General features: G+C 45.5%; 1 protein-coding gene across 1 annotated transcript in view; it reads left to right on the forward strand.

The window, feature by feature from the left end:
* Positions 1-27947, forward strand: part of IFNGR1 (interferon gamma receptor 1) — a 219877-nt gene that overhangs the window by 105918 nt on the left and 86012 nt on the right. The window contains exons 2-3 of the mRNA XM_078649395.1: positions 12527-12641; positions 17270-17442. Of these exons, the coding sequence (XP_078505521.1) occupies positions 12527-12641; positions 17270-17442 (288 nt within the window). The remainder of the gene's footprint in view (positions 1-12526; positions 12642-17269; positions 17443-27947) is intronic.

The raw sequence follows: 27947 nt of genomic DNA on the forward strand, positions 1-27947 counted from the left end.
ACCAGGGAAAACTGGGGGCTATGACTTCTGCGCTAGAAGAGGAGACTAAAGTCTGGAGTGTCAGAGCGACATGTACCCAGGCATATCTGGTATCTAGTGTTTAGAGTACATGTTGATAGAATCCAAAAGTTATCAGGGCAAAGGCTAATAGACTCTAAGACTGGTGCATGCATAATTCTATATGTATTGCGTGTGTGAGGAATATTCCATGAATATTAATACAGTATTTCTCTTACATGGAGACATAAAGGCTAGACCATGACGGAAACTATTGATGCGATTCAGTAGCTTAGGAATGCAGAGAAGGAGGGTTGGACTGATAACTGGAAACATAACATACTCTTGGCAGACTGAGAGGCAGAGCCAGGCCGAGCCGGGCACTGCGAGGCAGGAAGTAAGCTAAGGGTCAGGGATACAGGTGGGGGCTGTATCGCTCCTCGGAGAAGTTTCAGGAGACAGGAGCTGAATCTGAGTCCGGGCCCTTTTGAGGCCTAGAAACGGGGACAATTCAATGAATTAACGTGCACACTGGAAACGTGGCAACGTAGCTTTACATAGGCCTAATATTCGTTGTATTCACGAGGACTGGAAACTGGCATACTAGAGATGGACACAACTGTTATTGCGTCTTTAATCGATCAGAAGGGGATACATGCATATCGATCATGCACATATAACATAACATGGGGAACACGTAGGCACATACAACATGGCAAAATTTACTTTTCCACATTCCCTCCTTGTGCCCTACGTTTCCATCAGGAAACATCAATTTTCATGATACCATCTATCATTTCATATAGCATCATTTGCTCGTCTCGAATTGTCTTGGAACGGGATTTAGGACTAGGAATACAAGAGGTAGCACAAATACCGCAAATCGCAGGGCCACATTGTATACAGAGGCAGCAACTGAATATGATCATTACTGCAATACCTAGAAATGACAATACTTTCCATCCCCAGGCAGATATAATACTCCAGAGCCAACCGGACCATGTCCAGGTGCCTGGATTCTGGTGTAACTGATGGGCAATTTTGTGAAGTCTGGTTATAGCTGAATAAACAGACGGCGCGTTATTAGGAATGAAAATGCAACAACTAGATCCGATGACTCTACATGCTCCTCCTCTATCGGCCAGTATGACATCAAGAACGAGACGATTTTGGAGCACGACAAATCTCATAGCAGATTGCTCTTCAGTTAAATTACCTAGAGCAGAAGTAGTCTCATTCACCACTGCTTCAAGGGTTCTGGTTAATCTACGTATTAACTTACTATTCTGGACAGGTCCTATAAAGAAGAAGAAACCTTTATTAAAGTCTTGATACTGTTCTAGAGTAGTTTCAGTTTGATCGACAATTGGGGACTCGATCTCCCTTCTATGTCTGACGTGTACTTAGATGTGTGTTTCTGTGATAATCAGATGGGGCTAGAAAAACTGGTGGCAGTAGGAAGGCAATGTAACATGTTCCATCCCAATCGAGGGGCAGACGAACATATGCGGTCTGACCACAAACAAAATAAGAATGACGTGAGGCTTTGAAAATAGATTTTCCACTGTCACTATACTCGACAGTAGTAGTACAATCACTATGTCCTACATGTGCGGAACCATTATTTCTGACACATAATTCGCCTTTGACTGGTAGTACTGAAATAGCAGGCAAGTCTGGAGTAGTATCAGACTGAACATTCAGGACCATAAAATTCGAAGAATAATTACCTAAATCATACACTTCATTTTCTAGATCTAACCCGGTTCTATGGGGGAGACCTTCCTTGTCTGGGAAACATGTACTATTCAGAAGGGACATGTCAGTTGAGGATGACGTTAAAGTGGACCATGCTCCACATGAACCATTATGTGAAAATGGATAAGGAAAAAGTGGCAGAACTCCCTTCGGTGTCTGGAAAGGGGGGAGTCGACCACACACCCAACAATTAGTGGCGTTGCTGGTCTGGTGTGAATAGTGTAACATTCTAATAAACGTATTATTTCTCATAGCAAGACGATAGGATAACTCGTGAGGAGGCAGATCACTAAACGTGTGCTCTACTGTAGCATTAGAAAACTTATTTACATGAGAAATTGGAAAACATAAATGTAATGCATAACTTGTGCAGGTAACCATTAAACTTAGAAACAATAAGAAACTTAGAAAAACGATACATCTTATAGAGTTTTGACTAACTCTCTCACTATGTGGGTCTATCTCATACATGTCAGAAACCTGTCTAACCGTTTCACCCGAGAGGGACTTAGACAATTAAACTGGCTGACTTATTTTACTAGACCGGAGTTTTAACTTCTACTCCTGTTGCGGAGATTTCTCTAACAGAGGAACTTTCAGTTCAGGATTCAGATCAAAGTCTGGTTTCAGGCAGTCTTTAGAAATGGAACAGTTCTTAGAAAATGTTTGTTCTCGAACTCCATGGAACTTCTTGACGTGGGACAGATGGACCCACCCCTTGCGGCCTTCCAACTTCACGGCCGTGCGGGTGGTCAGGAGAACAAGTCGCGGCTCCTTCCAACGAGGCTCCAGTGGACTTGAACGATCAAAGTTCCTTACAAGGACAAGGTCGCCTGGAATGACCTCATGCGGTTTCACTTCGGTATTGTCTGGAAATGCAGCGGCAACCTGGGAACGACAAGAGTGTAGGGCAGACATCAAGGAAGCTAGGTAATCTGTCAACATATTACTGGAAACCTCTGTAATACTGCGGGGTCTAGGTGTACCCCACATATTTGGGGGGTGGCCGAATACGACCTCATAAGGGGACAGACCTGATCTGGAATGTGCAACCATCCTCATGAAAAATAAAGCAACTGGCAGGGCAACTAGCCAGTCTACACCTTTCTCTTTACATGTCTTAGCAATACGGATTTTCAGGGTCTGATTATGTCTCTCTACGAGACCGGCTGCTTCAGGATGGCGCACACAATGGAACTTCCACTGGTATCCTAACAAAAGGGAAACATGTTTCATTAACTCGGATGAGAATGGCTGGCCGTTATCAGAATACACGACCCTAGGGAGTCCATAACGGGGAAAGAATTCACGAACCAACTGCCTGGCAGTGGTCGCTGCTGTGTAATCTGGAACTGGATATGCTTCTGTCCACCTGGACAAAGCGCATACAACTACAAGAACATACTTGAAACCTCGACATCGCTCCATCTGAATATAATCCATCTGGAGGACTTCAAAAGGGTGGTCAGGAGGTTGGAATCCACCTTGTTCCACCGGGACACTTTTACCTGGATTGAACTGACAACATATCATACAGGTACGGACTTTCTGCTTGGCTGCAGCTCGTAAATGCTTGTTGAACCAAAGGTTCTGAATACTGTCTAACATAGCTTTTTCTCCTAGATGTGCTGGACTATGTGCGGTATTAATAATGACTTGAACCATAGAGTCGGGGAGAAACCATGTGGCTTTTCCCTTCGTCACCCATCCCTGACCTGTCTGGACCCCTCCTTGTTCGGACCATTTCTTGATTTCTTCGGGAGTAGCATGTGACTGTATGTCTATGACATCTTGTGTAGGGTCCTTAACTGTCATACATGTAGTCGGATCTGGAGTGAGTGTCTGTGTCTTGTTAACTGGAATGTCTGGGGTCTGAGCTGTAAGCTTGGCTGTTCGATCTGCTAGATCATTACCTTGGGAAATGATGTCAGTAACCTTCGTATGTGCCTTGCACTTCATGATAGCGATAGCTGTCGGTAAATGTATTGCATCTAACAGAGCTTGAATGAGGAGACCATGCTGAATCTTGGTTCCATGAGAAGTCATGAAACCTCTCTCCTGCCAGAGCACTCCGAAGTCGTGTACAACTCCGAATGCGTAACGTGAATCTGTGTATATGTTTACTTTCAGGTTCTTGGCACGTATGCAGGCTTGGGTCAGAGCAACTAGCTCTGCTGCTTGAGCAGACAGGGTGTCAATACGGTGCGTTTCTATAACTTCAGTTTCAGTGGTCACTGCATACGCGGCTACTAGTTCTCCTGTACTAGTTCTCATACATGAACCATCCACATAAAGTGTCAGGTCGGGATTAGGTAATGCAATGTCTGTCAGGTCTTGTCTTGGCTTGGTCATAGTGTTAACTACTTCCACACAGTCATGTGTGGCCGGATTTGAAGTAACTGACGGTAACAGTGTAGCAGGATTTAGAATGTTGCAGCGTCTGATTTCTATGTGTGGCTGGAACAGTGTCAGTTCATAACCTGTTAAACGTGCAATTGTCAAGTGCTGAGTCTGTGTTCGGTTTAAAAGAACTTCCACGGAGTGTGGAACTTGTACTGTCAGGGAATGTCCTAATACTATGGAATCACTTTGTCTGATAGCTAGAGCTGTGGCTGCAACTGACTTGAGGCACGCAGGCAGAGCCTGGGCTACTGGATCTAATGTGCTCGAAAAATAAGCACAGGGCTTGTATTGTCCTGCTTGATCTTGTGTGAGAACAGATAATGCAGTACCATCACGTTCTGTGACAAAAAGTGTAAAAGGCTTACTGTAGTTCGGTGTAGCTAGAACAGGTGCTTGGCATAAGGCTTTCTTTAATTCATTAAAAACAAGTGTATGTTCCTGGGTCCAAGGGAGGACAGTCGATACGGCTGCCTCCTGTGTCGTTAACTGTATCAGTGGCTTAGCTAGAAATGCATACTGAGGAATCCATTGTCTGCAATAAGAAGTGAGGCCAATAAAAGCTCGTACCTCCTTCTGTGTCTTGGGCTGTGGAAGACTCGCTATTAACTGGATACGGTCTGGTGTCAACTGCCTACCCCACTTGGACAGTAAGTGGCCTAAGTAGATCACTTGCTGGACACAGAATTGTAATTTGGAAGGGGACACCTTGTGCCCCTGCTCGGCCAGAAAATACAGGACTGTAAGTGACGCACGCTCGCAGTCACGTTCAGAACGGGCTGTGATCAGTAGATCATCGACATACTGGAGCAGGGCAGTGTCAGCTGGCATGTGAATATTGTCTAGTTGTCTCTTAAGTGCTTGACTGTAAATACTAGGACTTTCTGTGAAACCTTGAGGAGCTCGTGTGAATTTATAGCTCCTTCCATTTAAACAAAAACCAAAAAGGTACTGGCTGTCTGGATGAATGGGAACACTAAAAAATGCATTCTTGAGGTCGATAACGGTAAAAAATGTAGCTTCAGAATCAATAGCTGTCAATAGGGATGAAATATCTGGGACTAATGGATACTGTGGTATGATACATTTATTAAGTTCTCGAAGGTCAATCACTAATCGATATACTGGAGGTGCATTTGGATCAGTACGTTTCATGACTGGAATGATAGGAGAATTACATACATTGGAGTCAGTTTCTACAACCACTCCTTGAGCGATAAGCTCGTCAATAATTTTGGATAAGGCTGCTACAGCCTCAGGTGGCAATCTGTACTGTCTGATTCGTGGCAAGACTATACCTTGCTTGAGGGTCACACGATGGGGTGTGATGTGCATAAAACCTACATCAGTTGGACCCTGCGCCCATAAATGCTGTGGTACATTCAGTAATCTTGGATCAAAATCACGTAATACATAGTGACCTTTGAAGTCTCTTAAAAACAATCGGATTCCGTCTGGGGAGCAGCAAATAACTGCACCTAATTCTTTCAGTGTTTTAATTCCTAACACATTTTCTGGACATGATTTCGTAAGTAACAAATCAGTAGTTCGGGACAATGGACCTACTTCTAGAGAAACTGGTTTTGAAATCTCATTAACAATCGGTTTGCCTGAAAATCCAAGGGAAACATTTTTAGAGCCTGAGAGCGGAGCCCCTGGAACCTCGTCATGACTGATAGTAGTCCTACTTGCCCCTGTATCAATCAGAAACTTTCTGTCTTTCCCTAATACTTGACTGTGTACATAGGGACCCTCTTGATCTACAGGTATCTCGATGAGAGGCAAGCCTACCTCCCTCTCTAGGCTGTTTCATGAATACGGCTGATAATCTGGATACTCTGTCTGTGCATACTGGTACATCTGCTGTGTAACATGCTGTGTTGCAGCGATAGGCTGCGGTGCTGGAACTGTCTGTTGTGCATTCTGTGGTGACTGAGAAGTCTGTGAAACTTGTTCTTGTCTAGGCGGACGTGGTCTTTCTTTAGTCTTACCAGTAGCTATGTTGTGTTTCAGAACTGCACACTCGTTTATAAAATGACCTGGCTGTTTACAGTAATTGCAAGTTCCTTTAACGGGAGCTGCAGGATGACTGGCTTGATTCGGACCCCTCTTCTGACTGTCTTGTGGAACAGATTGTGCAACTAACACTTTCATTTTCGTGTCTTTCATACGTCTCCTTTCATGTTCTTGCTCTTCCCTGATTCTGTTCTGGTGATACTGGAGCATCTGAAGCATTTGTGACGGAGTACTAGCTTGCCAGGTACTTTCGACTTTCAAAACTCGATTTTTAACTTGTGGACTTGAATTCTCGACTAGTTTAGTAACAAAAAGATGAGGGTATGACTCGCTACTTGTCTTCAAACCACTGTTAATAATAAAACATTTTTCAAATCTGGAATAAAAATCACTAGTGTCTTCATCCTGTTTCTGTTTACATGCTGAGATTGCATCCCAATCTTCCTTTTTCGTTGCTAGTAACCTTGGCAAAACCTGTATCAATAACTCGGGCAATTCTTTACATTTGTCCCCAAGACCGGTACCTGGTACTCGTATTTTATCTTCAGCTTCTAGAGCTGTCCAATCAATCTTTTTCTCTCCCACCTCCCATTCTTTTTCCTTGAGTTTTTCATATACCCCTGCGGGCAACAGGACCTTTAGCATTTTAATGATATCTGGATACGTGTATTCTCCCATACGGAGCATGTCTTTTAATTCTCGATGGAACCCTGCTGGATCTTTGTCGTGACAGGGAATTAATTTCTTCATCTCTAAGAGTTCCATCTTTGTGATAGGGGTGTAAACAAATACTCGTTGCATTTCACCACCCGCTGTCCTAACTGGGTGTACTTCTCGTAACGGATTCTGTCTATCCATGTAAAATGATTTACTTTCTGGAGGTGAGACATGAACAAAATGCGGATTCAGAAACGTTCTATATTTGTGGCGCTGTTCTAGAATGACACTAATTAAATCGGTACCTAAACCTCTCCATTTATACTGGAGTAACTCGTTCAGGACATCATGTAACGGACCTGGATCAGAATGTTGACCCTCATACAGTGTAATGAGGTGCTAGATCATATACATACCCACCAGTCGCTGCTCGGCTGGGGGCAGTTTCAGAAACATTTGTGCCACTATTTCATCTGGAAAAGTGGTAGAATCAGTAATCCATCGGACTGCTGATCGGGCTAGTTCTTGTTCATGCATGGTGCTAAGTTCACTATAACCGATACGTGATTTCAGAATGTGATCGGTAGCTTGAAATACTTGTTCAAGATTCCCTTGTTCTAGTGCTGGAAGGGGAAAAACTTTCTTGTGTTCTAGGCGTGAATGTCGGTCTGGAAGTCTAGATTTACCTACATACGCTATTCTGGCGGTATTCTCGTCTTCTACTTCTTCAGTATCAGTGTTGTCTTCTTTCTCGGACACTTGTGCTGCTATGCGTTTCTCGTGTAGCCTTATTATTTCCTTACGAATTTTCTTGTACATACTCTCTATACTACTGAGTGTCTTGTGTCTACCCTCGGCTATATGATCACTCCACTTTGTCAGAACTCTCATTTCGATCGGATCCTTATCTGGATAATCTTGTTCCCTTATTAAACAATTAATTAAAAACTTTAATAGCATGAGCTGAGTCTCAGCTTTCCTTAGAGACATGATTTCGCCAATACTTTCTGGATCTTCTCCTGTACGGATGAAACGATATATTCTGTCTAGATCTTCTTTCATATTCGGTTGGGTGCCCAAATACTCGGTCACCCGTCTTACACGCAATGAATATATAACCATATTATCATCGCCTGGGACTGGATCATAACGGCATTCGTGAGAGCTCGTTTGATATCTGCAACGGACTGATATTTGGGCGTACGCTGTAACGCACGTTCATGTAACTCTACTAATGTTACACGTTTGTGTGGCGGCGGGGTACCAGGAGGACCTCCCCCCGCGGCCCCTAAACTAGAATCGTCGACTGATACTCTTCGTGCTGGCAGAGTGACCGATGTAGCGGGAACTTGTACTATGGGCTGGACCGGGGGTACCGTAACAGGTGCTGTAACAGGTGCCCCGGTGTCTGGAGGAACAGGAATTACATTATTTACAGGAGCTGGCGGAACAGGATTTGCATATTCTGGGACTGTGTCGTCCAAATAGGACGAAAGAAAAATATCAGCTGCGGTCGGTTTGTGACGTAGCTTAATCGGAACTAATGGCGGCGAAAAATTACATGGTGCTTCCGGGGTTGCTTTTGGCAAGCCCTCGGCAAGAAGAGGATACATACCCTTAATGAGGGCATTTCTCTGTCTGTCTGACTGTTCGGTTTTTACTCGTTCGCCTATTTCGATTAATTCCCTTTCTTGGGCTCTTTCTGAGGATTCTCTACTTAATTCTGACTTTCTGATTTCTTTTTCTGTTCTTTTATGAGATTCTTTGCGCCATAACTCGATGGCATCTTTCTGGGACTGTCTGGCTTTCTTTTTCCATAATGCTTCTTCTACTCGCATGATGCACTCGGCATCCCATGTGCCTGATACGGGCCATCTATATTTTTCCTCTAATTCTTTGGTGTATTCCACCCATAAATTTAGATATAATATGGCACTTATGCCATGCTTTTGATACATAAAATGACCTGGACTGTCCCTAGGCGGGACAGGAACTGCTTCCTCGAGCAGACCTTTTCTAGTTTTTAACTGACGTAACTTTGAGAACAAAGGCATAATTTAGGCTGGAGTCTGGACACAATACAATACACGATAAACACAATAATAACTAAGAAAACAAATCACTCATACCACGACATTGAAAACACATGAAATAACATTTATAATAACAGTTCGGACAGAATACATGAATTTTCTCGAGAACAGAACTTACTAGAATGACTAGATGTACTGCTAAAACAGTACGAAACTTACCGGTCCCATAAAGAGACACGTCAGGACCCGCATCCACCTAGGTGGACACTTCGTGTTGGATCTGTGTACCCAAACCCACGGACCAGAGACAAATTAATTGACCCTGTCTAGATACTTCCCCAGCAACGGTACTCACCGGGCAGCAAGAACGGAAGGCCTCGGACTGGACTGGACTGCTACGACGACGGACGGACGAACTTCGGACTTCAGTTACAGGTGGGCCTCTGGATACCTCGGACCTTGGACTCTCGGCTTGGGCTCTGGTCGGGACTCGCCGCGTTCCTCCACCGCCTCGTCTGGACGCTGGACCGCAACCTCCGTCTCCTCCGTGGGCCTGAGGGATACTTGAAGCAGAAATATCTGCACGTGCACGGTATGGTTCCGTCACGGCTGCAGAGGATCAGGGGGCCTGCGTGGCTTCTCCGGCGCGTGGGGAAAGGGCAAGTACCTGTTCGGGCGCCATTATGTGGTAAATAAATAATTAATTACCGGATCTATTTTTGACTATAATCAATAAACAGGTAGCTCAATAAATAAGAGTCAAGATTCGAGGTAGCTGGAGTTGACAGGCTTTAATCAAGCATAAAGGACAGGAACAGGACAGCCTGTACGGGAATAGGATGGCAGGGCCCGGCAGCTGCCGGGGGCAGGATCTGGGAATGATGCGCATAAGGGGGGTAACTTTTAATAACAGTGCACAATATTTATAGTTAAACAAATACATTACATTCAATACAGTGGGCGTAGCAGTAGGCGTGGTTTCGTAACAGTCGCGAAAGATAAGGGCAAAATGATGTAACAAGAAGGCGTGGACAGGGCGTATACATAGACATGTGATGTAAACGTAACAGAATATGTCATAAATGGGGCGGAAACATGGAGGGGGCTACCTGAGCAGCTGGGACCTCTAACCTAGTGGTGCGCGCAAACTGGCAATGACGTGTTACCAGGGAAAACTGGGGGCTATGACTTCTGCGCTAGAAGAGGAGACTAAAGTCTGGAGTGTCAGAGCGACATGTACCCAGGCATATCTGGTATCTAGTGTTTAGAGTACATGTTGATAGAATCCAAAAGTTATCAGGGCAAAGGCTAATAGACTCTAAGACTGGTGCATGCATAATTCTATATGTATTGCGTGTGTGAGGAATATTCCATGAATATTAATACAGTATTTCTCTTACATGGAGACATAAAGGCTAGACCATGACGGAAACTATTGATGCGATTCAGTAGCTTAGGAATGCAGAGAAGGAGGGTTGGACTGATAACTGGAAACATAACATACTCTTGGCAGACTGAGAGGCAGAGCCAGGCCGAGCCGGGCACTGCGAGGCAGGAAGTAAGCTAAGGGTCAGGGATACAGGTGGGGGCTGTATCGCTCCTCGGAGAAGTTTCAGGAGACAGGAGCTGAATCTGAGTCCGGGCCCTTTTGAGGCCTAGAAACGGGGACAATTCAATGAATTAACGTGCACACTGGAAACGTGGCAACGTAGCTTTACATAGGCCTAATATTCGTTGTATTCACGAGGACTGGAAACTGGCATACTAGAGATGGACACAACTGTTATTGCGTCTTTAATCGATCAGAAGGGGATACATGCATATCGATCATGCACATATAACATAACATGGGGAACACGTAGGCACATACAACATGGCAACATTTACTTTTCCACACATGGGAGAAGCTACGGAGACTTCTGGATCTTGACTCACTGTACTCGCCGGCTTTGCCACTCCCAAATCCCACATGGCTCCCCATCACGGGAGAAACACTGGTGCATCGAACTTCGGCCAGGTTAGATATCCGTAAGATGGGTGACTTGTTCCCGAATATTCATGTCCTCTCTATGGCGGATGACGCCTGGTTTCAAGATAGTTCTTTCATGGATGCCTTTATAATGAGACGCATGCTCTCTGCACTGCGTGCCACACTCCCTACATATCCGATTGCACCGGAACCTGCGGCCCCGCAGACGCTGATAATTGAAAGTGAGCCATGCACTCATCTAATTTCCAAAAAGTACAGGTCATGCATTAATGTTCGTCTAGTTTCAGATGCTAAAGTATGCACTGCTTGGGAACGAGATCTTGGTCGCCTAATAACAGACGATCAATGGGAAAAATATTGCATGGTTACAAAAGAAGTGTCCCTTAATAGCAGGCACAAACGTATTCATTTTAAATTCCATTGCAGGCTATATCACACTCCAGCTTGGTCACACAAAATTGATCCTTCCAGACCGCATCATTGTTTGAAATGTTCTGCCCCTCACGCTCACTTTGCCCATCTTACATGGACTTGTCCTAAACTACAAACATTTTGGGAACAGGTTCACGCTACGTTGGGAGTAATAACCTCACTGACACTGATTCCCACTCCTGAAATCGCTCTCATGGGATACACGGTCAACTTTCCCAAGAAGGTCAGGAGGTTTGCCGCACTTGAGTTTCTGTTAGCTAAGAGAGAGATAGCACAGGTGTGGAGTAAGAAGACCGCTCCTACCTTACTGGCCTGGTTGCGTAGCCTCGCAAATTGTAATGTAAATAGTGAAATTTATGCTTCCCTAATGCCTTGCTCCTCCCGCCCCAGAGATATATGGGGGCCATATAGGGCATATATTGCTGAGAAATGTCGAGCTTCCGCCACACAGATTGAAAGTGGCATGGTACCAGAGGGGGTGGGATGATGTGCTACAGTGTTGGACATACGATTCCTGTTGTTTAATGCACTCTATATTCACCTTTCTATTAAGTGCACTTATCAGTTGGTATGGACGATAAACTGGGTAACTGTTATATTTCATTTCGAATTGAAACAGTGATACACTCTTGAATGGGCGAACTTGGGGCTTGGTTGACCATTGCTCCTTTATTATTTGGATTAGCTTTCCAATTGTATTGCCTTATATCGAAGATTGCATCTTACAGTATGTTATTGATATGTGACAAAGCGCCTGACAATGTACCGTATTGATATTGCTAATTTCTTATTGTACAATAAAACTGGAAAATAAAGCTAAAGAAAAATAAGTTTTTTAAGATGTTCTAGAGACCTGCCTGAAAAAGTACTACTTGAACACGGTTTTGACCCTATGAAAGCAATTGACATGGTAAAACTAGAGTTGCAGGTAAATTACTTAGTCCAATTAAAAGTGATGTTTTCAGTTTTCTTATTTTTTTTTCTAGGTGTGCCCCCGCTGGCATTAATTTCAATGCAGATTTTTGGTTAAAGACTCCTTTGCCATAAAGGCCCGTATCATCATGCTTAAATCCGATGTTCATTTTAAGGATTGTTTCTCGTTATCTGAAGTTGCAGACTCTGAAGATAAATTTAGAGGCTGCTATAAGATTGGTACCTTTGTCAACCCGTTTTGTTTAGCCACACAGATTCTGATTGGACATGATTTTTAACTTAATACTGTGTTTTTTTCTTCTTTTTTCAGTACTGCCCCCGACAAACTTGGTGATGACTTCCTATAATTTTAATACTACACTCTCCTGGGATTACCAAGACACTTCATTTACACCACGCTTTACAGTGGAAATCCGTTATTATATGTAAGTATTAATTTTAGCATGGTGGTATGTCAGTTGTCAACCTGACTGCAAGAGAGCTTAATGTATTTTTACTAGAGTGAAATGGTTTTTCTTGGAACAACATCCCACTCTCCTGTGACCCTACTAACACCAGTGCAGCGTGACTGGATTCTACATCTGGGCATTTCCTTTGGTAGTGTTCTTTTCTAAGACCGTGTTTTCTCAAACAGCTGCACATTACTTTCTTCATACAACTCAAAATAGGATATTTTGCAACTGAACTGCACAACTGAGGAGTTATAATTTTTTTTTTTTAGAAGAAACCTATTTTTGGCAGAATGTAATTAAAATTTTCATTCATTTATCTCACACTATGCTATTATTTTTTGATGTACACAGTTAGGTTTCCACCTGATGTGGTAATGTCCAAAGGTCTACGAATTCTGGGTATCAGTCAATGACCGAATGAAGTAAACGCTGAGTAAAGTGGCTCAATCAATCAATCAGAGTACTTGTAAAGCACGCTACTTAACCCATGAGGGTCTCAAGGCGCTGAGGGGAGGGGGTGCCGCTACTGCTCGAAGAGCCAGGTCTTGAGGAGTCTTCTGAAGGCAAGTAGCGGCGAGGGCGAGGCTGGCGGAGCGGAGCTGGCGGGTGGGGGTGTAGAAGCTGAGTCTGCTGTTCAGGTAGGCTGGTCCGGCTTTGTGGAGTGCTTTGTTTGCGTGGGTGAGGAGCTTGAAGGTGATCCTCTTGTCGACGGGGAGCCAGTGTAGGTCTCTCAGGTGGGGGGTGATGTGGGTGCGGCGAGGGACGTTGACGATCAGTTGGGCGGAGGCGTTTTGGATGCGTTGATGTCGTCGTAGGTGTTTGGCTGGGATTCCTGCGTAGAGTGCGTTGCCATTGTCCAGTCTGCTGCAGACGAGGGCCTGTGTCGCCGTTCTTCTTGTTTCGGTCGGTATCCACTTGTAGATCCTGTGGAGCATGCGGAGGTTGTTGTAGCAGGAGGAGGAGACGGTGTTGACCTGGTTAGACATGGAGAGGGAGGAGTCGAGGATGAATCCTAGGTTGCGTGCATGGTCGGTGGGTGTCAGTGCTGTTCCCAGTGTGGTCGGCCACCAGGAGTCGTCCCAGGCAGAGGGGGTGAGTCCGAGGATAAGTACCTCCGTCTTGTCCGAGTTCAGCTTCAGACGGCTGTTCCTCATCCAGTCGGCGACTGCCTTCATTCCCTCGTGGAGGTTGGTTTTGGCAGTGTGCGGGTCCTTGGTGAGGGAGAGGATGAGCTGGGTGTCGTAAGCGTAGGAGATGATATTGAGGTCGTGTTGGCGGGCCACTTGTGCGAGGGGGGCCATGTAGATGTTGAACAGCGGTGGCCTCGGATCAGAAGGGCGGGAGGCGGACGCTCTGGGTTCTGCCGGAGAGGAAGGACGTGGTCCAGTCAAGGGCCTTCTCTTGGATTCCAGCTTCTAGGAGGCGTGTCTTTAGAGTGCGATGGCAGACCGTGTCGAAGGCGGCTGACAGGTCCAGGAGGATGAGGGCTGATGTTTCGCCGTTGTCTAGTTGGCGCCTGATGTCGTCTGTGGCAGCGATGAGGGCTGTCTCGGTGCTGTGGTTTCGTCTGAACCCGGACTGGGATGGGTCCAAGATGTTGTTGTCTCCAGGTGGCGGGCCAGTTGCATGTTGATGATTTTCTCGATGACCTTCGCCGGGAACGGGAGCAGGGAGATGGGCCGGAAGTTCTTGAGGTCCTTGGAGTCCGCCTTGGGCTTCTTGAGGAGGGCGTTGATTTTGGCGTGTTTCCAGCTTTCCGGGAATGTCGCTGTTTCGAAGGAGATGTTGATGACCTTCCGTAGTTGGGGTGCGATGGCAGCGTCTGCTTTGTTGAATATGTGGTGTTGGCACGGGTCTGATGGAGATCCTGAGTGGCGTCGTTGTTGTTCTCGAGGTGGAAATTCAGGTCCCCGAGGAGGATGTAGTCCGTGGAGGCGAGTGCGTGGGTGCTGGCGTGGTCGGCGATGAAGTTGCTGAATTGAGCTCTGGGCCGGGGGTTCTGTAGATGAGTGTTCCTCGGAGGGTGGTGTTGGTGTGGGTGTGGATCCGGAAGTGCAGGTGTTCGGCGGTGTTGAGAGTGTCGTCTGAGTGGGTGGCGACCTTGAGGGTGGACTTGTGGACGATGGCTATTCCTCCTCCGATTCCGTTGGCGCGATCCCTGCGGGTGATCTTGTAGCCATTCGGGATGGCTATGGCGATGTCGGGCGCCAAGGAGTCGTTCCACCAGATCTCGGTCAGGAAGGCCACGTCTGGGGCGGAGGTGTCTAGCAGATCCCAGAGCTCAACGGCGGGTTTGCGTGCGGAGCATGCAGCGGAGGTGGGTGGGTCCAGTCCTTGGAGGTTTGGTGGCTCTGTCGCACGTGAAGCTGCAGGTGTGGCAGGATAAAGGTCCGTGAGTCAGTTTCGGGGCGGCTTGGAAGCAAGTGTGGTTTCGCCCGGCATTGAGTGCGTAGAGGGTGCTGGCTTCGTAGCGGAGTCTGGTTTTGTAGCGTTCGCGGGGTCCAAGGGTTCTGGTGCTGGGCGCGGTCCAAGCGCTGACGGGCGCAGACCGGCTTGACTTTGGCACGCCTTAGGCGCGCCAGCGGTGCGTCCGCTGTGCGGCATCTGCGCGGCCTCCATAAGAGGGGGATAGGGAGGGAGGAGCAGCCGGGAGGCGGGAGTGGGGTGTCCAATGGGGAGGGGCGAGGCCCCAGGGACGCAGTGGCAGGAAGGAGCGGGAAACGGCGGGAATACAGGCGGGCGGCAGGGAGCAGGTACGAGGCAGTGTGGTGGCGTGGGGAGTGACCTGCCTGCGAGCAAAATGTAGGTCATGGAGTACTTAAATGTGTTTGTAATTGCTCATCTATTTTTATTTTTATCAAACCAATTGCTTTACACTGGTAACTAGAATCTCAGTTATTGAGATGGTAGAACAGTGGGTAGCATGGACACACCCAGCCCAACTTCCCTGTCCCTAAGGTCTCTACCCAACTTTTGTCTTACCTAGCCTATTTTGCCTTTTGAATCATCATAGGAACTGATTAGTTTCACTCGTATCCTGAGGCAGACAATCCAACAGCATTTGACCACAAACCTGGACCTTTAAGGCTAAGCACCTGTATTTTTGGCGAATCTCAACACTTCACCAGGCAGTACTAGAAGAGCAACTCATGCAGGTGCTTTGGAACCCTGTTATGAAAAGGTTTAAACATCTGAGTGAGTTTTTTGCAAGCAGTTCTTATTTTCCGAGGGAGTCAATCTATATCCTTCCATTTTGGTTTGACGTGAGAACATTTCCGTACTGTCACTGAAGATTACTCAATGAAAATATATAGCGCATTTCAAGAGTCCAACTTTGCTAATATGGTTGTAATTGCAGCCGACTGAATGTTTTGATTGAGTAAGATACTGTTCCTTCTTTGTAAATCTAATATGTGTGTAAACCAAAGAAAAGTATTACATTTAATTCTGCCTCCGTTGGCAGTGAATCGTACAATGCTACATAAAGAGGTTTTTCAAATTTTAATGCAGAATATCCTCAATCTCTCGATTTGGACGTATGTGCCTTAAATTACCCCATACATTGGCTAATGAGATTAAACAAAATGGCAACACACAAACATTTAAGCAACGATAAAGCAGAACCCTGCAGTACCCAGTAGAACCCTTGTGAAGATGGTGACGGATGTTTGTGTGCAATACTCTGAATGTCGAGAACTTGAAACAAGCTTCTGACCTCCGCTGACACACTACTAAAGAGTTTGTTTCTAGAATGATTGTGTAGTGTGTGGTGTTGAAGGTAGCCTAGAAAGGCAGTAAAAATCAGCACCTCTGTCATATTGTGTTTAGCATCAGAACATTCTGATGATGACATGCAATGATTCTGAAGTGGTAAAGAGCTGCATGGCAGTTGGGGATTGTCTGCTTCGCCTGACTGGAGTGATCAGTTGAGTTTATCTGTAAGTCTGACTAACAATAAAGCACTTGAATTACAGACCGAATGTTGGTGCTTTTATTATTATAGCCACACATTTCCCCATCCGTCTGCTGTCTAACCTCCTCCTCCAGAGCCAGTAATGGTGTTACCAATTTTTCAAGTCACCTGAGCCCAGATTATCTCTTTAAATCGTACAGTCTACCAAACATCTGGAACAGAATAGCCAACTCATCAAAAAGGTGTAACTTTTAACCCGACCAATTCACCCCCTTTTCATTAATAAACCTTTGTAACAATATTAGTGGGAACCTCGGCCATATTCTCGAGACCTGAATCCTCTTGTAAATGTATGGATCACTATTGAACACCGAGACATTTAAATCTAAAAGTAGTTCCAATAACTTAGATTTTGTAAGATGTAGAACGTCAGAATTCGTTGCCATCAATAGCATAGTAGAAGCAGAATCGATTCCAATTTAACTGGAATACATGCTGATTGTCGCACTACATTTCTGTTTCCGGGAGCCACACAGCTCCGTGTGGCTTCTCAAAGGCGGATGTTTTTGCATGAAAGTTACACAGAACTCCTAATTATTTAACTTTTCTTTTCTCCGTTTGCCATATCAACAAGTGTTTAGGTTATTGAACAAGTACATTACTTAAAAGTCTTGTATGCACATTGCAGAAGTGGGAAAACATCTGTTGTGAAGGCCTGCAGGAATATTTCCGAACACTTTTGCGACCTTTCCAAAAATGTGAAGAACCCAAAGGATAGCTATTGGGGCAGAGTTAAAGCCATAGTTGGAGCCGAAGAATCACCCTATGCAGAGTCGGCAGCATTTTCTTTGCCCTTTCATGGTAAGTTGATAAAGGTATGAATGTGATTTTCAGTGTTGTGCCTTCTAATATTCATGTGAATAGTCTTCTTTTGTCTTTTATGTAACTCATCTTGTTCCAAATGCCTATTCCTAGTGTCCAAGGGAGGGGACTCACTCACAGCTCTAGGAGCACAAAAAGGTTTAGTGTGAAATAGTCTAAACTTTATGCTCCCTTAAATGCTCTTACATGTACACCTCCACTATACTTCATGATTTCACTGCTCAGTCCAGACTTTACATAGAGCTGTGCATTCCTTTTCCTTCTCTAAAGCCTGGAGAGAGATTTGCTTGAAATATGTTGATTTCCCACTTCTCGATCTTTTATTTCTGATGGATACTTCTTAACTGCAAATTCCTCATCTTGGGATTCTTCACCTTGTGAATATCTCCATGTGCCAGACTGAAACCGGAAAATTTAAGGCAGTGCTTCTTTGTGCCAGTAGGTGGAGTAGTGCTCCATGCCACCGCCATAGCCCTCCGGAAGTGACATGAAAAGCCACTGCACCTCCCTGCAGTCTGAAGTCCGTTCCCTTCTTTCGATGCCTTCAGATGCGGATCTGAAACTTAATTCTTTTTTTCTTCACTTGTGAAGAGATTTTTCCCTTCAAAATTATTCCAGTGTGCAAGGGTTTTCACCTCTTGAGCCTACAGGGTTTAAGCCTTGTAGGGAAGGTTGCAAACAAATGTCTTTGACAGAACACCATGAGGTGTGCCTTTGGTGCTTGAGCTTGTTGCACAACTCCAAAGCCTGCGATGACTGCACTCAGATGAATCTGAAAGCCATCCGGGATTGTGAGGCAAAGATCTACATAGTGAAGCACCGGAAGGCTCCTGGCAAGACCTGCTTCAAGTCAAAGTTGAGACTGCGAACCAGACCATAATCACGCTCAGGAAGTCTCTGAGATCTGGTGCCCCTGATGATATATGCCCAGCTAGGGTGTTGGCGGCAGTTGCTGAATCAGTGGCATCGGAGGCTGCGCAAATAATAGGCCTTTCTTTTAATACTTCTGAGGTGCCCTTGGAATGGAAACAGGCAAAGCTTCTTCCCCTTTTGAAGAAGACGGGGGCTGACCCTGATTTACCGGGCAACTACAGACCCATTTCCCTGCTTCCAGCCATGGCTAAAATTGGAGAGAAACCTGCCTTTCTTCAGCTGAATGCCTTTGTGGAATCCTCGGAGGCCCTCCATCCTGCCCAGTCGGGCTTTCGTGCAGCACATAGCACGGAGTCAGCTCTGGTGGAGATCACGGAGGCAATCAGGCAGTATTTGGACATTGGCGGCAGAGCAGCTCTAATTTTATTGGACCTCTCTGCCGCATTTGACACTGTCCCGCACTCACTTCTTCTGACTAGATTGGCTGAGATTGGGGTGCTGGGGTCTGCACTAGAATGGGTGAAATCTTTTCTGTCCGACAGGTCTCAGCAAGTTTGGGTTCCCCCTTTTTCCTCTTCGGTTAAGCCCCTTATTACAGGGGTACCCCAGGGGTCTACTTTGAGCCCCCTACTTTTCAATGTGTACCTTACTCCACTTATAGTGCTGGCGGAACAAATGGGGGCCAAAATTATCGCGTATGCAGATGATACGCAGTTATTATTTACATGGCCTGATACAGCACTCAAAACGGAGGTCATTCGGTCTTGTCTTTCTTCGGTTTTTAATTGGTTGACTGCAGCTCAATTGAAATGCAACGAAGACAAAACTGAAATTTTACTGTATGGCCATTTTCCACCTAATTTCAGAGAACTACTGTGGCCCTCAGATTTTCCCCTGCCAAGCTCAGTTACCATCCCGGCTAAGAACCTGGGAGTTTGGTTTGGAGAGGATCTGAGATTCGAGGCACACATACAAAAACTTACCGGGGTGTGCTTCGGATCCCTTAGGGCCATGCGAAAGTTCTTCCCTTATCTTCCTTCAGCTGCAAGAGAGTCGGTTGCAAGGGCTTTAATTCTTTCTCGGCTCGACTATGCCAACTCTCTGCTTAGTGGCACACCGGCCTTTCTTGTCGCCAGATTACAGATCATCCAAAATGCGACGGCAAGACTTTTGTGCAATGTGCCTAGCAGAGAGAGCGTACGCAGTCATCTGAAGGAACTACACTGGCTGCCGGTGTCTCAAAGGATTACTTTTAAAATCCTAACATTTGCATTTAAAGCAGTTAACGATCTTGGGCCTGCTTACCTGAAAAAAAGATTCAGCCGGTATATTCCTACTCGATCTTTACGTTCAGCGTATGGGAATTTTCTGAAGATACCCCGCTTTCGGCGCGCTCGCCTTGGCGGCCAGTCAATTGCCGTCCTGGCAGCTTCAGCCTGGAACACTCTGCCGCTGTTCTTGAGATCGATGCAAAACTTTGTCCCTTTTAAGAAAGCTTTGAAAACGCACCTTTTTAGATCTGCGTTTTAGTTCTTCGATCACTTTCTGTCTTTTTTGGCCACATGCTTGTTCTTCTCTTTTTCTCGCGCCAGGATACTCTGGTAGTAATAGAGCGCGTTATAAAACTGCTTAAATAAATAAATAAATAAAGTCGTTCTCAAGGCAGATCTTTCTCGCAGTCGAAGTTTTCCATGATAGCAAAAAATAAACACAAAAATCCCAAGCCAGATTTGGCTCCTACCCACCATTTTTCAGAGAAGACCGGAGGGCTTTACTCTGCCTCCTGGTCTTACCCCTGTGCCACTGAGGAGCCGATTCCATCTCTGGTCTCGATGCATCTCAAGTTCTTGGGCGCACGGTAACCTCGCAGCTGGACATCCCTCTGGAACCCCTTCAGACCCCAGTCATATGGACGGACATCTATTTAGGTTACCACATGTGGTTTCACCCTCTATACAGTTTGAACCCCTTGAATCTGCCTCGAGTTCTGTGCTGCTGTCTGGATCAGCACTGATCACACGCCATAATCTTGCTCATAGACACCGGCATCAATGGCAGTGAAGGACCTGCGTGCTATAATACTGTCCGGCTCCTAACTGGCTTCGGCTAAACCCCAACCAAGCCGCATCCAGATCTTGACATACCACATCCTATTCTGAACCCATCAGACTCTGACACTGTTCCACTACTGTGAGGCTGCGCACATATATTGCACCAGATTTTTGGCTTGGACTCTGATGAGAACCAGCCATATGGTGATGACAGTGGAGGGGGTGGGGAAGAACTTGCCCTTCCTTACAACTGGTATATGGCTTTGCAAGATGCCAGTAGATTAGACTCCTCGCCCAACACTGAGTAGGCTTTCCCCCATCCCAGACCATCAACACTGGAGACAACTTCCTTGGCTACAGTAATCAGAACGACTGGTGAGGTCTTTGACGTCACATCCCCACTATGGAGGTTAAGAAGAACGTCCTCACAGTGGTCTTACAGCCTGACCAGGTATCGACCAAACCTCTATTACCCTTCATTCAAGCCCTTACTAACACGCTGTTGGGCACATGGGCTAAACCATGCTTTAACCCCCTAGTCAATGGACAAATCTGCCGTCACCCGTCGCCGTAGCTCCAGACGACCCAAAATGTTTGACTACACATCCGACATCTGAGAGTTTGGTGGGGTAGGTGCCCACAAGTAAAGTAAACCTGGACACTTTTCCAAACGCTCCTCCTGATAGGAAGTCAAAGAAGTGGATACTTTTGGTAACTGTATGTTCTCCTCAACCAGCCTTACCCTGAGGTCAGTCCGTGCGAGCTGTCTACAGGAATTTTATACCCATGCATTTTGAACCATGGTGAGTGAAATTTTACCTGCTGTTTCAAACGACTCACTGGCTTCACTAGCCCAATCAATTCAAGATGGTTGGAATGCAGCCAAATTTGTCATCTGCTTGGGCCTAGACACCACAGATTGTCTAGGCAGGGCTGTGGGAGCTAGTTTGGTGCTTCAACGCTATGGCAGGATGACACCCATGGTCTTCTCTAGGGACATCCAGGCATCTTTAATGGACATGCCTATGTACAAATCCCATCTCTATGGCAAACAAGCATTAGAAATGCAATCGGGCTCGGATTTATTTGAGTTTGAGCTAATGGCATTGTAAATGCCAATGTCTTTTTGCCATGTGTTATGGAGTGTGTGCATGTGGTGTGTAGTGGAAGTATGTTGGTTGAATTGTAATTTTACCAATGGTGGCATGCTGTGCTTTATATGAATATGTTTAAAAGTAAAGTGTGCCATACTGCGATTGCTTGGTGGAAAAGTGCACTGCCGGCTGGAGGTGTGTGTGCCTGGTGGAAGGGTGCACTGACGGCTGGTGGGTGTGTGCTTGGTAAAAGCGTGCACAGATGGATGATGGTTGTTGGTGTTTGTGCATGGTGAAAGCATTCATTGACGGCTGGGGGTGTGTTGTTGTGTGTGTTGTTTTCTATGTGCTGGTGAGTGTGTGGTGGTGAGTCTGTGGGGGTGAGCCTGGGGAGTGAGTGTGGTGGTGAGTGTGTTGTGTTGAGTGGTGACAAGTGTGTGGTGTTGAGAGACTGAGGTGTGTGGTTTGTGTGTGCGTTATGTGTGTGTGGTGTATGTGTGTGTGGTGTTTTCTGCACACTCACACACTGCCCCTACACATTCACACACTCCCAATGTCACCCTGCATAGTCACACACTGTTTACCCTGCACACTCATTCTGCACACTCACACAATGTGCACCCTGACACACTGTCTCTGCAGTCACTCTGCACGCACTGCCACTCTGCACGCACTGCCACTCTGCACGCACTGCCACTCTGCACTCACTCTGCACTCACTCTGCACTCACTCTGCACTCACTCTGCACTCACTCTGCACTCACTCTGCACTCACTCTGCACTCACTCTGCACTCACTCTGCACTCACTCTGCACTCACTCTGCACTCACTCTGCACTCACTCTGCACTCACTCTGCACTCACTCTGCACTCACTCTACTGTCACTCTGCACTCACTGTCACTCTGCACTCACTGTCACTCTGCACTCACTGTCACTCTGCACTCACTGTCACTCTGCACTCACTGTCCCTCTGCACTCACTGTCCCTCTGCACTCACTGTCCCTCTGCACTCACTGTCCCTCTGCACTCACTGTCACTCTGCACTCAGTCTGCACTCACTGCCACTCTGCACTCTCAAACTGCACTCTCAAACTGCACTCTCAAACTGCACTCTCAAACTGCACTCTCAAACTGCACTCTCAAACTGCACTCTCAAACTGCACTCTCAAACTGCACTCTCAAACTGCACTCTCAATCTGCACTCTCAATCTGCACTCTCCACTCTCAAACTGCACTCTCCACTCTCAAACTGCACTCTCAAACTGCAATCTGCACTCTGCACTCTCATTCTGCACTCTCATTCTGCACTCTCAATCTGCACTCTCAATCTGCACTCTCCACTCTCAAACTGCACTCTCCACTCTCAAACTGCACTCTCCACTCTCAAACTGCACTCTCAAACTGCAATCTGCACTCTGCACTCTCAATCTGCACTCTCAACTCTCATACTGCACTCTCAACTCTCAAACTGCACTCTCAAACTGCACTCTCAAACTGCACTCTCAAACTGCACTCTCAAACTGCACTCTCAAACTGCACTCTCAAACTGCACTCTCAAACTGCACTCTCAAACTGCACTCTCAAACTGCACTCTCAAACTGCACTCTCAAACTGCACTCTCAAACTGCACTCTCAAACTGCACCCTCAAACTGCACTCTCAATCTGCACCCTCAAACTGCACTCTCAATCTGCACTCTCAACTCTCAAACTGCACTCTGCACTCTCAAACTGCACTCTGCACTCTCAAACTGCACTCTCAAACTGCAATCTGCACTCTGCACTCTCAATCTGCACTCTCAATCTGCACTCTCAATCTGCACTCTCAAACTGCACTCTCAACTCTCATACTGCACTCTCAACTCTCAAACTGCACTCTCAAACTGCACTCTCAAACTGCACTCTCAAACTGCACTCTCAAACTGCACTCTCAAACTGCACTCTCAAACTGCACTCTCAAACTGCACTCTCAAACTGCACTCTCAAACTGCACTCTCAAACTGCACTCTCAAACTGCACTCTCAAACTGCACTCTCAAACTGCACTCTCAATCTGCACTCTCAATCTGCACTCTCAAACTGCACCCTCAATCTGCACTCTCAAACTGCACTCTCAACTCTCAAACTGCACTCTGCACTCTCAAACTGCAATCTGCACTCTGCACTCTCAATCTGCACTCTCAATCTGCACTCTCAAACTGCACTCTCAAACTGCACTCTCAAACTGCACTCTCAAACTGCACTCTCGAACTGCACTCTCGATCTGCACTCTCGATCTGCACTCTCGATCTGCACTCTCGATCTGCACTCTCGATCTGCACTCTCGATCTGCACTCTCGATCTGCACTCTCGATCTGCACTCTCGATCTGCACTCTCGATCTGCACTCTCGATCTGCACTCTCGATCTGCACTCTCGATCTGCACTCTCGATCTGCACTCTCGATCTGCACTCTCAAACTGCACTCTCAAACTGCACTCTCAACTCTCATACTGCACTCTCAACTCTCATACTGCACTCTCAACTCTCATACTGCACTCTCAACTCTCAATCTGCACTCTCAAACTGCACTCTCAAACTGCACTCTCGAACTGCACTCTCGATCTGCACTCTCGATCTGCACTCTCGATCTGCACTCTCGATCTGCACTCTCGATCTGCACTCTCGATCTGCACTCTCGATCTGCACTCTCGATCTGCACTCTCGATCTGCACTCTCGATCTGCACTCTCGATCTGCACTCTCGATCTGCACTCTCGATCTGCACTCTCGATCTGCACTCTCGATCTGCACTCTCGATCTGCACTCTCAAACTGCACTCTCATACTGCACTCTCAACTCTCATACTGCACTCTCAACTCTCATACTGCACTCTCAACTCTCAATCTGCACTCTCAAACTGCACTCTCAAACTGCACTCTCAACTCTCATACTGCACTCTCAACTCTCAAACTGCACTCTCAAACTGCACTCTGAATCTGCACTCTCAAACTGCACTCTCAAACTGCACTCACTCTCAATCTGCACTCTCAAACTGCACTCTCAATCTGCACTCTCAACTCTCATACTGCACTCTCAACTCTCAAACTGCACTCTCAAACTGCACTCTCAATCTGCACTCTCAATCTGCACTCTCAACTCTCAAACTGCACTCTGCACTCTCAAACTGCACTCTCAAACTGCACTCACTCTCAATCTGCACTCTCAAACTGCACTCTCAATCTGCACTCTCAACTCTCAAACTGCACTCTGCACTCGCAAACTGCACTCTGCACTCTCAAACTGCACTCTGCACTCTCAAACTGCACTCTCAACTCTCAAACTGCACTCTCAACTCTCAAACTGCACTCTCAACTCTCAAACTGCACTCTCAACTCTCAAACTGCACTCTCAACTCTCAAACTGCACTCTCAACTCTCAAACTGCACTCACAACTCTCGTGCTGCACTCTCAACTCTCAAACTGCACTCTCAACTCTCAAACTGCACTCTCAACTCTCAAACTGCACTCTCAACTCTCAAACTGCACTCTCAACTCTCAATGTGCTCCTGACCACGCGATCCCAGGAGCACACACTCGAAACACTTCCCACAACCAATCCTACAGGGGCAAGGGAATCACATATTACTAATCTACCTATTTGCATCTAACATTGGGTTTTGGAGTAGCGTGGTACTTGTTGGAAAGCGCTTTAAGGCCTAGTCAGGGGTAGTAAGTGCTATATAAATACAATTTACAAATAAAAACAGTATACATGCAAACGGGGAGTGTCTGTTGTTGAACACAGGGAGAGAATAAAGTTTTGCCATAAAAAAAATGAGACAAACTAGTGAGAACACAGACTCTCGTATTATAAATATATATATATATATATATATTCACTGAAAAAACCATAGGTTATAGACCATATATAGTTAGGAATTAGCATTTAAAAAACCTTATTTTACTCACACAAAACCATTGAAATTCCATATATAGTTAGTTGCACTAACTATATATCGCGCACCTGCAATCCACTGCTGATGATGTCACATATTACATCATTCATGACATGGTCAGTGACATCACTGATGACATCACTGATGACATCTCAAATGACATCACTGATGACATCACTGATGACAACATCCAGTGACTGTATGTTTCTGTAAAGTTCAAATATATCTTACATATTGAAGAATGAGTGGATGTATAAGTGTCTGGATGAAGGATTTAGTAGGTGCGTGACTGACTGTATGAGTGAGTGATTAAATGTGTCTCACTGAATGCATGGGTTAGTGACTAAACTGTCTTAATTTGTGCATCATTATGTCTGTTGTTCTGTAAACTGCTGCATGTGTTGATCATTAGCTATACGAGAGGCTATATGTGTTATTAATTGCTTGCCCAAGTATTTCTATGGGAGATTGAGTTTGTGTGGGGGTGGCTGAAAGGTGTGTGACTCTATGCATAGATGTGTGAACAGTTTATTCACTAGGTGTATGAGTTCAAGAGTGCATGTGGAAACAGCTACATGGGCAGTTGACTGTGTGCATGAGTGTATTGATGAGTAAATGGATATCTCAATGCTACATGTCATAGTAAGTACATATGTAAAACACAGTACATGTGAGAGTTGGCATATATAAATAACTGTGCATGAGAGCCACCGAATGAGTGAGTGGTTGTATCGATCATTGTGAACTTGTATCAGGGATTGTATAAGAGAGTAAATATGTGTTAGTATATGTTTCAATAAGTAAGGTGTGTTTAACTGTATAGTTGAAGAAATGGAGATGAGATTGTTTCTTTGCATGACTGACTGGGTGTGTGAGTAACTCCATGGATGAGTGGAAGTGTGTGAGTGTCTGTATACACTGAGTGTATCTAAGATTATATTAGAGTCTGAAGAGGTTTATCGTATTAGCACAAGAATGATGTCAAATGAGATGTCATTAGTGATGTCATCAGTGATGTCATTTGAGATGTCATCAGTGATGTCATCAGTGATGTCACTGACCATGTCATGAATGATGTAATATGTGACATCATCAGCAGTGGATTGCAGGTGCGCGATATATAGTTAGTGCAACTAACTATATATGGAATTTCAATGGTTTTGTGTGAGTAAAATAAGGTTTTTTAAATGCTAATTCCTAACTATATATGGTCTATAACCTATGGTTTTTTCAGTGAATTTTCAAGGTTTTGTAAATGCTAATTCCTAACTATATATGGTCTATAACCTATGGTTTTTTCAGTGAATTTCAATGGTTTTTTAATAGCAAATATCATAAGCTGTCGAATGTCAAGTACGTGGTAAGTGAAAACATTTTCGTGTTTATGCACACTGATCTGCTTTGAATGGTGCCCCCCCCCCCTCATTTCTATTAGGAGTACTCTCTCTTTGCAGATAGTGAAAGGTAGTTAACGCAGGTCTTTGCCCCCATTGTAATCCGTCGTGCCTGCTTCTCTCTCCATTTGATTCATTGTTATCCAAGTATTTACTGTTTTAGAATTAGTTCTCTTTGGTTCATTCTCTATTTACAAACAAACACAGAGTCGCAATACTCTGTTTAGTCTTTGCAGATAACGAAAAATCGTGTAAAAAAAAAAAGAAAAGGAATCGAGCAAAATCAGTAGGCCACTAATGGGATCTCTTTTTGACCTCGCTAAAATAGAAACATTAGGAACAACCCCTCATGACAAATACAAAACTAGTGAGATGAACTGAACTCCACACAATGATGGCTGCAAAACAGCTCGGCTCCGCCACCCACCCCGCCCAAAATAACGATAAAGAACGGCTGCCATGATTGGTTGCGGAATGACCACGACGGAGCTACGAAATGGTGCTGCTCTCATGCTAACCCCAGCTTCAGTCTGAAACATCCAGAAACACTGTAGACTACCAATTCGATCAGTTCCGGTAGCGCCCCAATGTAACCCGGTAGAGAAGAACTAGCCCTCCCCTCTTTGACTGATGGTTCTTGTTGCCTGTCCCTTCTGTTGTCATTTAACAGAACTATTTAGCCTGCTGAAAGGGGTTGTGTTCCGACCGCTGGTTGGTGGAGACATTTTGACTATATTCTGTACCTGCGTTGTCGCGTAATGCGTCATATGACGCGCCGCGTTAGCGCATCCGGAAGTCATCCGGGGCGCGCAGCGCGTAACGTAAGCATAACAAGTCATGTGACTTGATAATAAAACTTTTCATTGGTTCATTTTACTTTTCTTATTGTAATGATGAAAGGCTTGGTCATATGACCTAAAAATTACGCTTTTCATTACTTCCGAACATTATTTTTTCTTAAATATATGTTATAATGTTCCAGGCTAATGTACTTTCCCGGAAATTTTACAACTGTCCTGCAAGTAAAATATATTCTTTTTTCGAGAAAAAGAGCGTTTCTTCGTCCCATGACGGAGCCGTTGAGCAAAAGAGGGTCGACCTGCTGTCTTAGTCGCCGATACGCCTGAATATGAGATTCT

This window comes from Lissotriton helveticus, chromosome 6 (assembly GCF_964261635.1).
Source record: "Lissotriton helveticus chromosome 6, aLisHel1.1, whole genome shotgun sequence".
In the NCBI taxonomy this organism is placed as follows: Eukaryota; Metazoa; Chordata; class Amphibia; order Caudata; family Salamandridae; genus Lissotriton; species Lissotriton helveticus.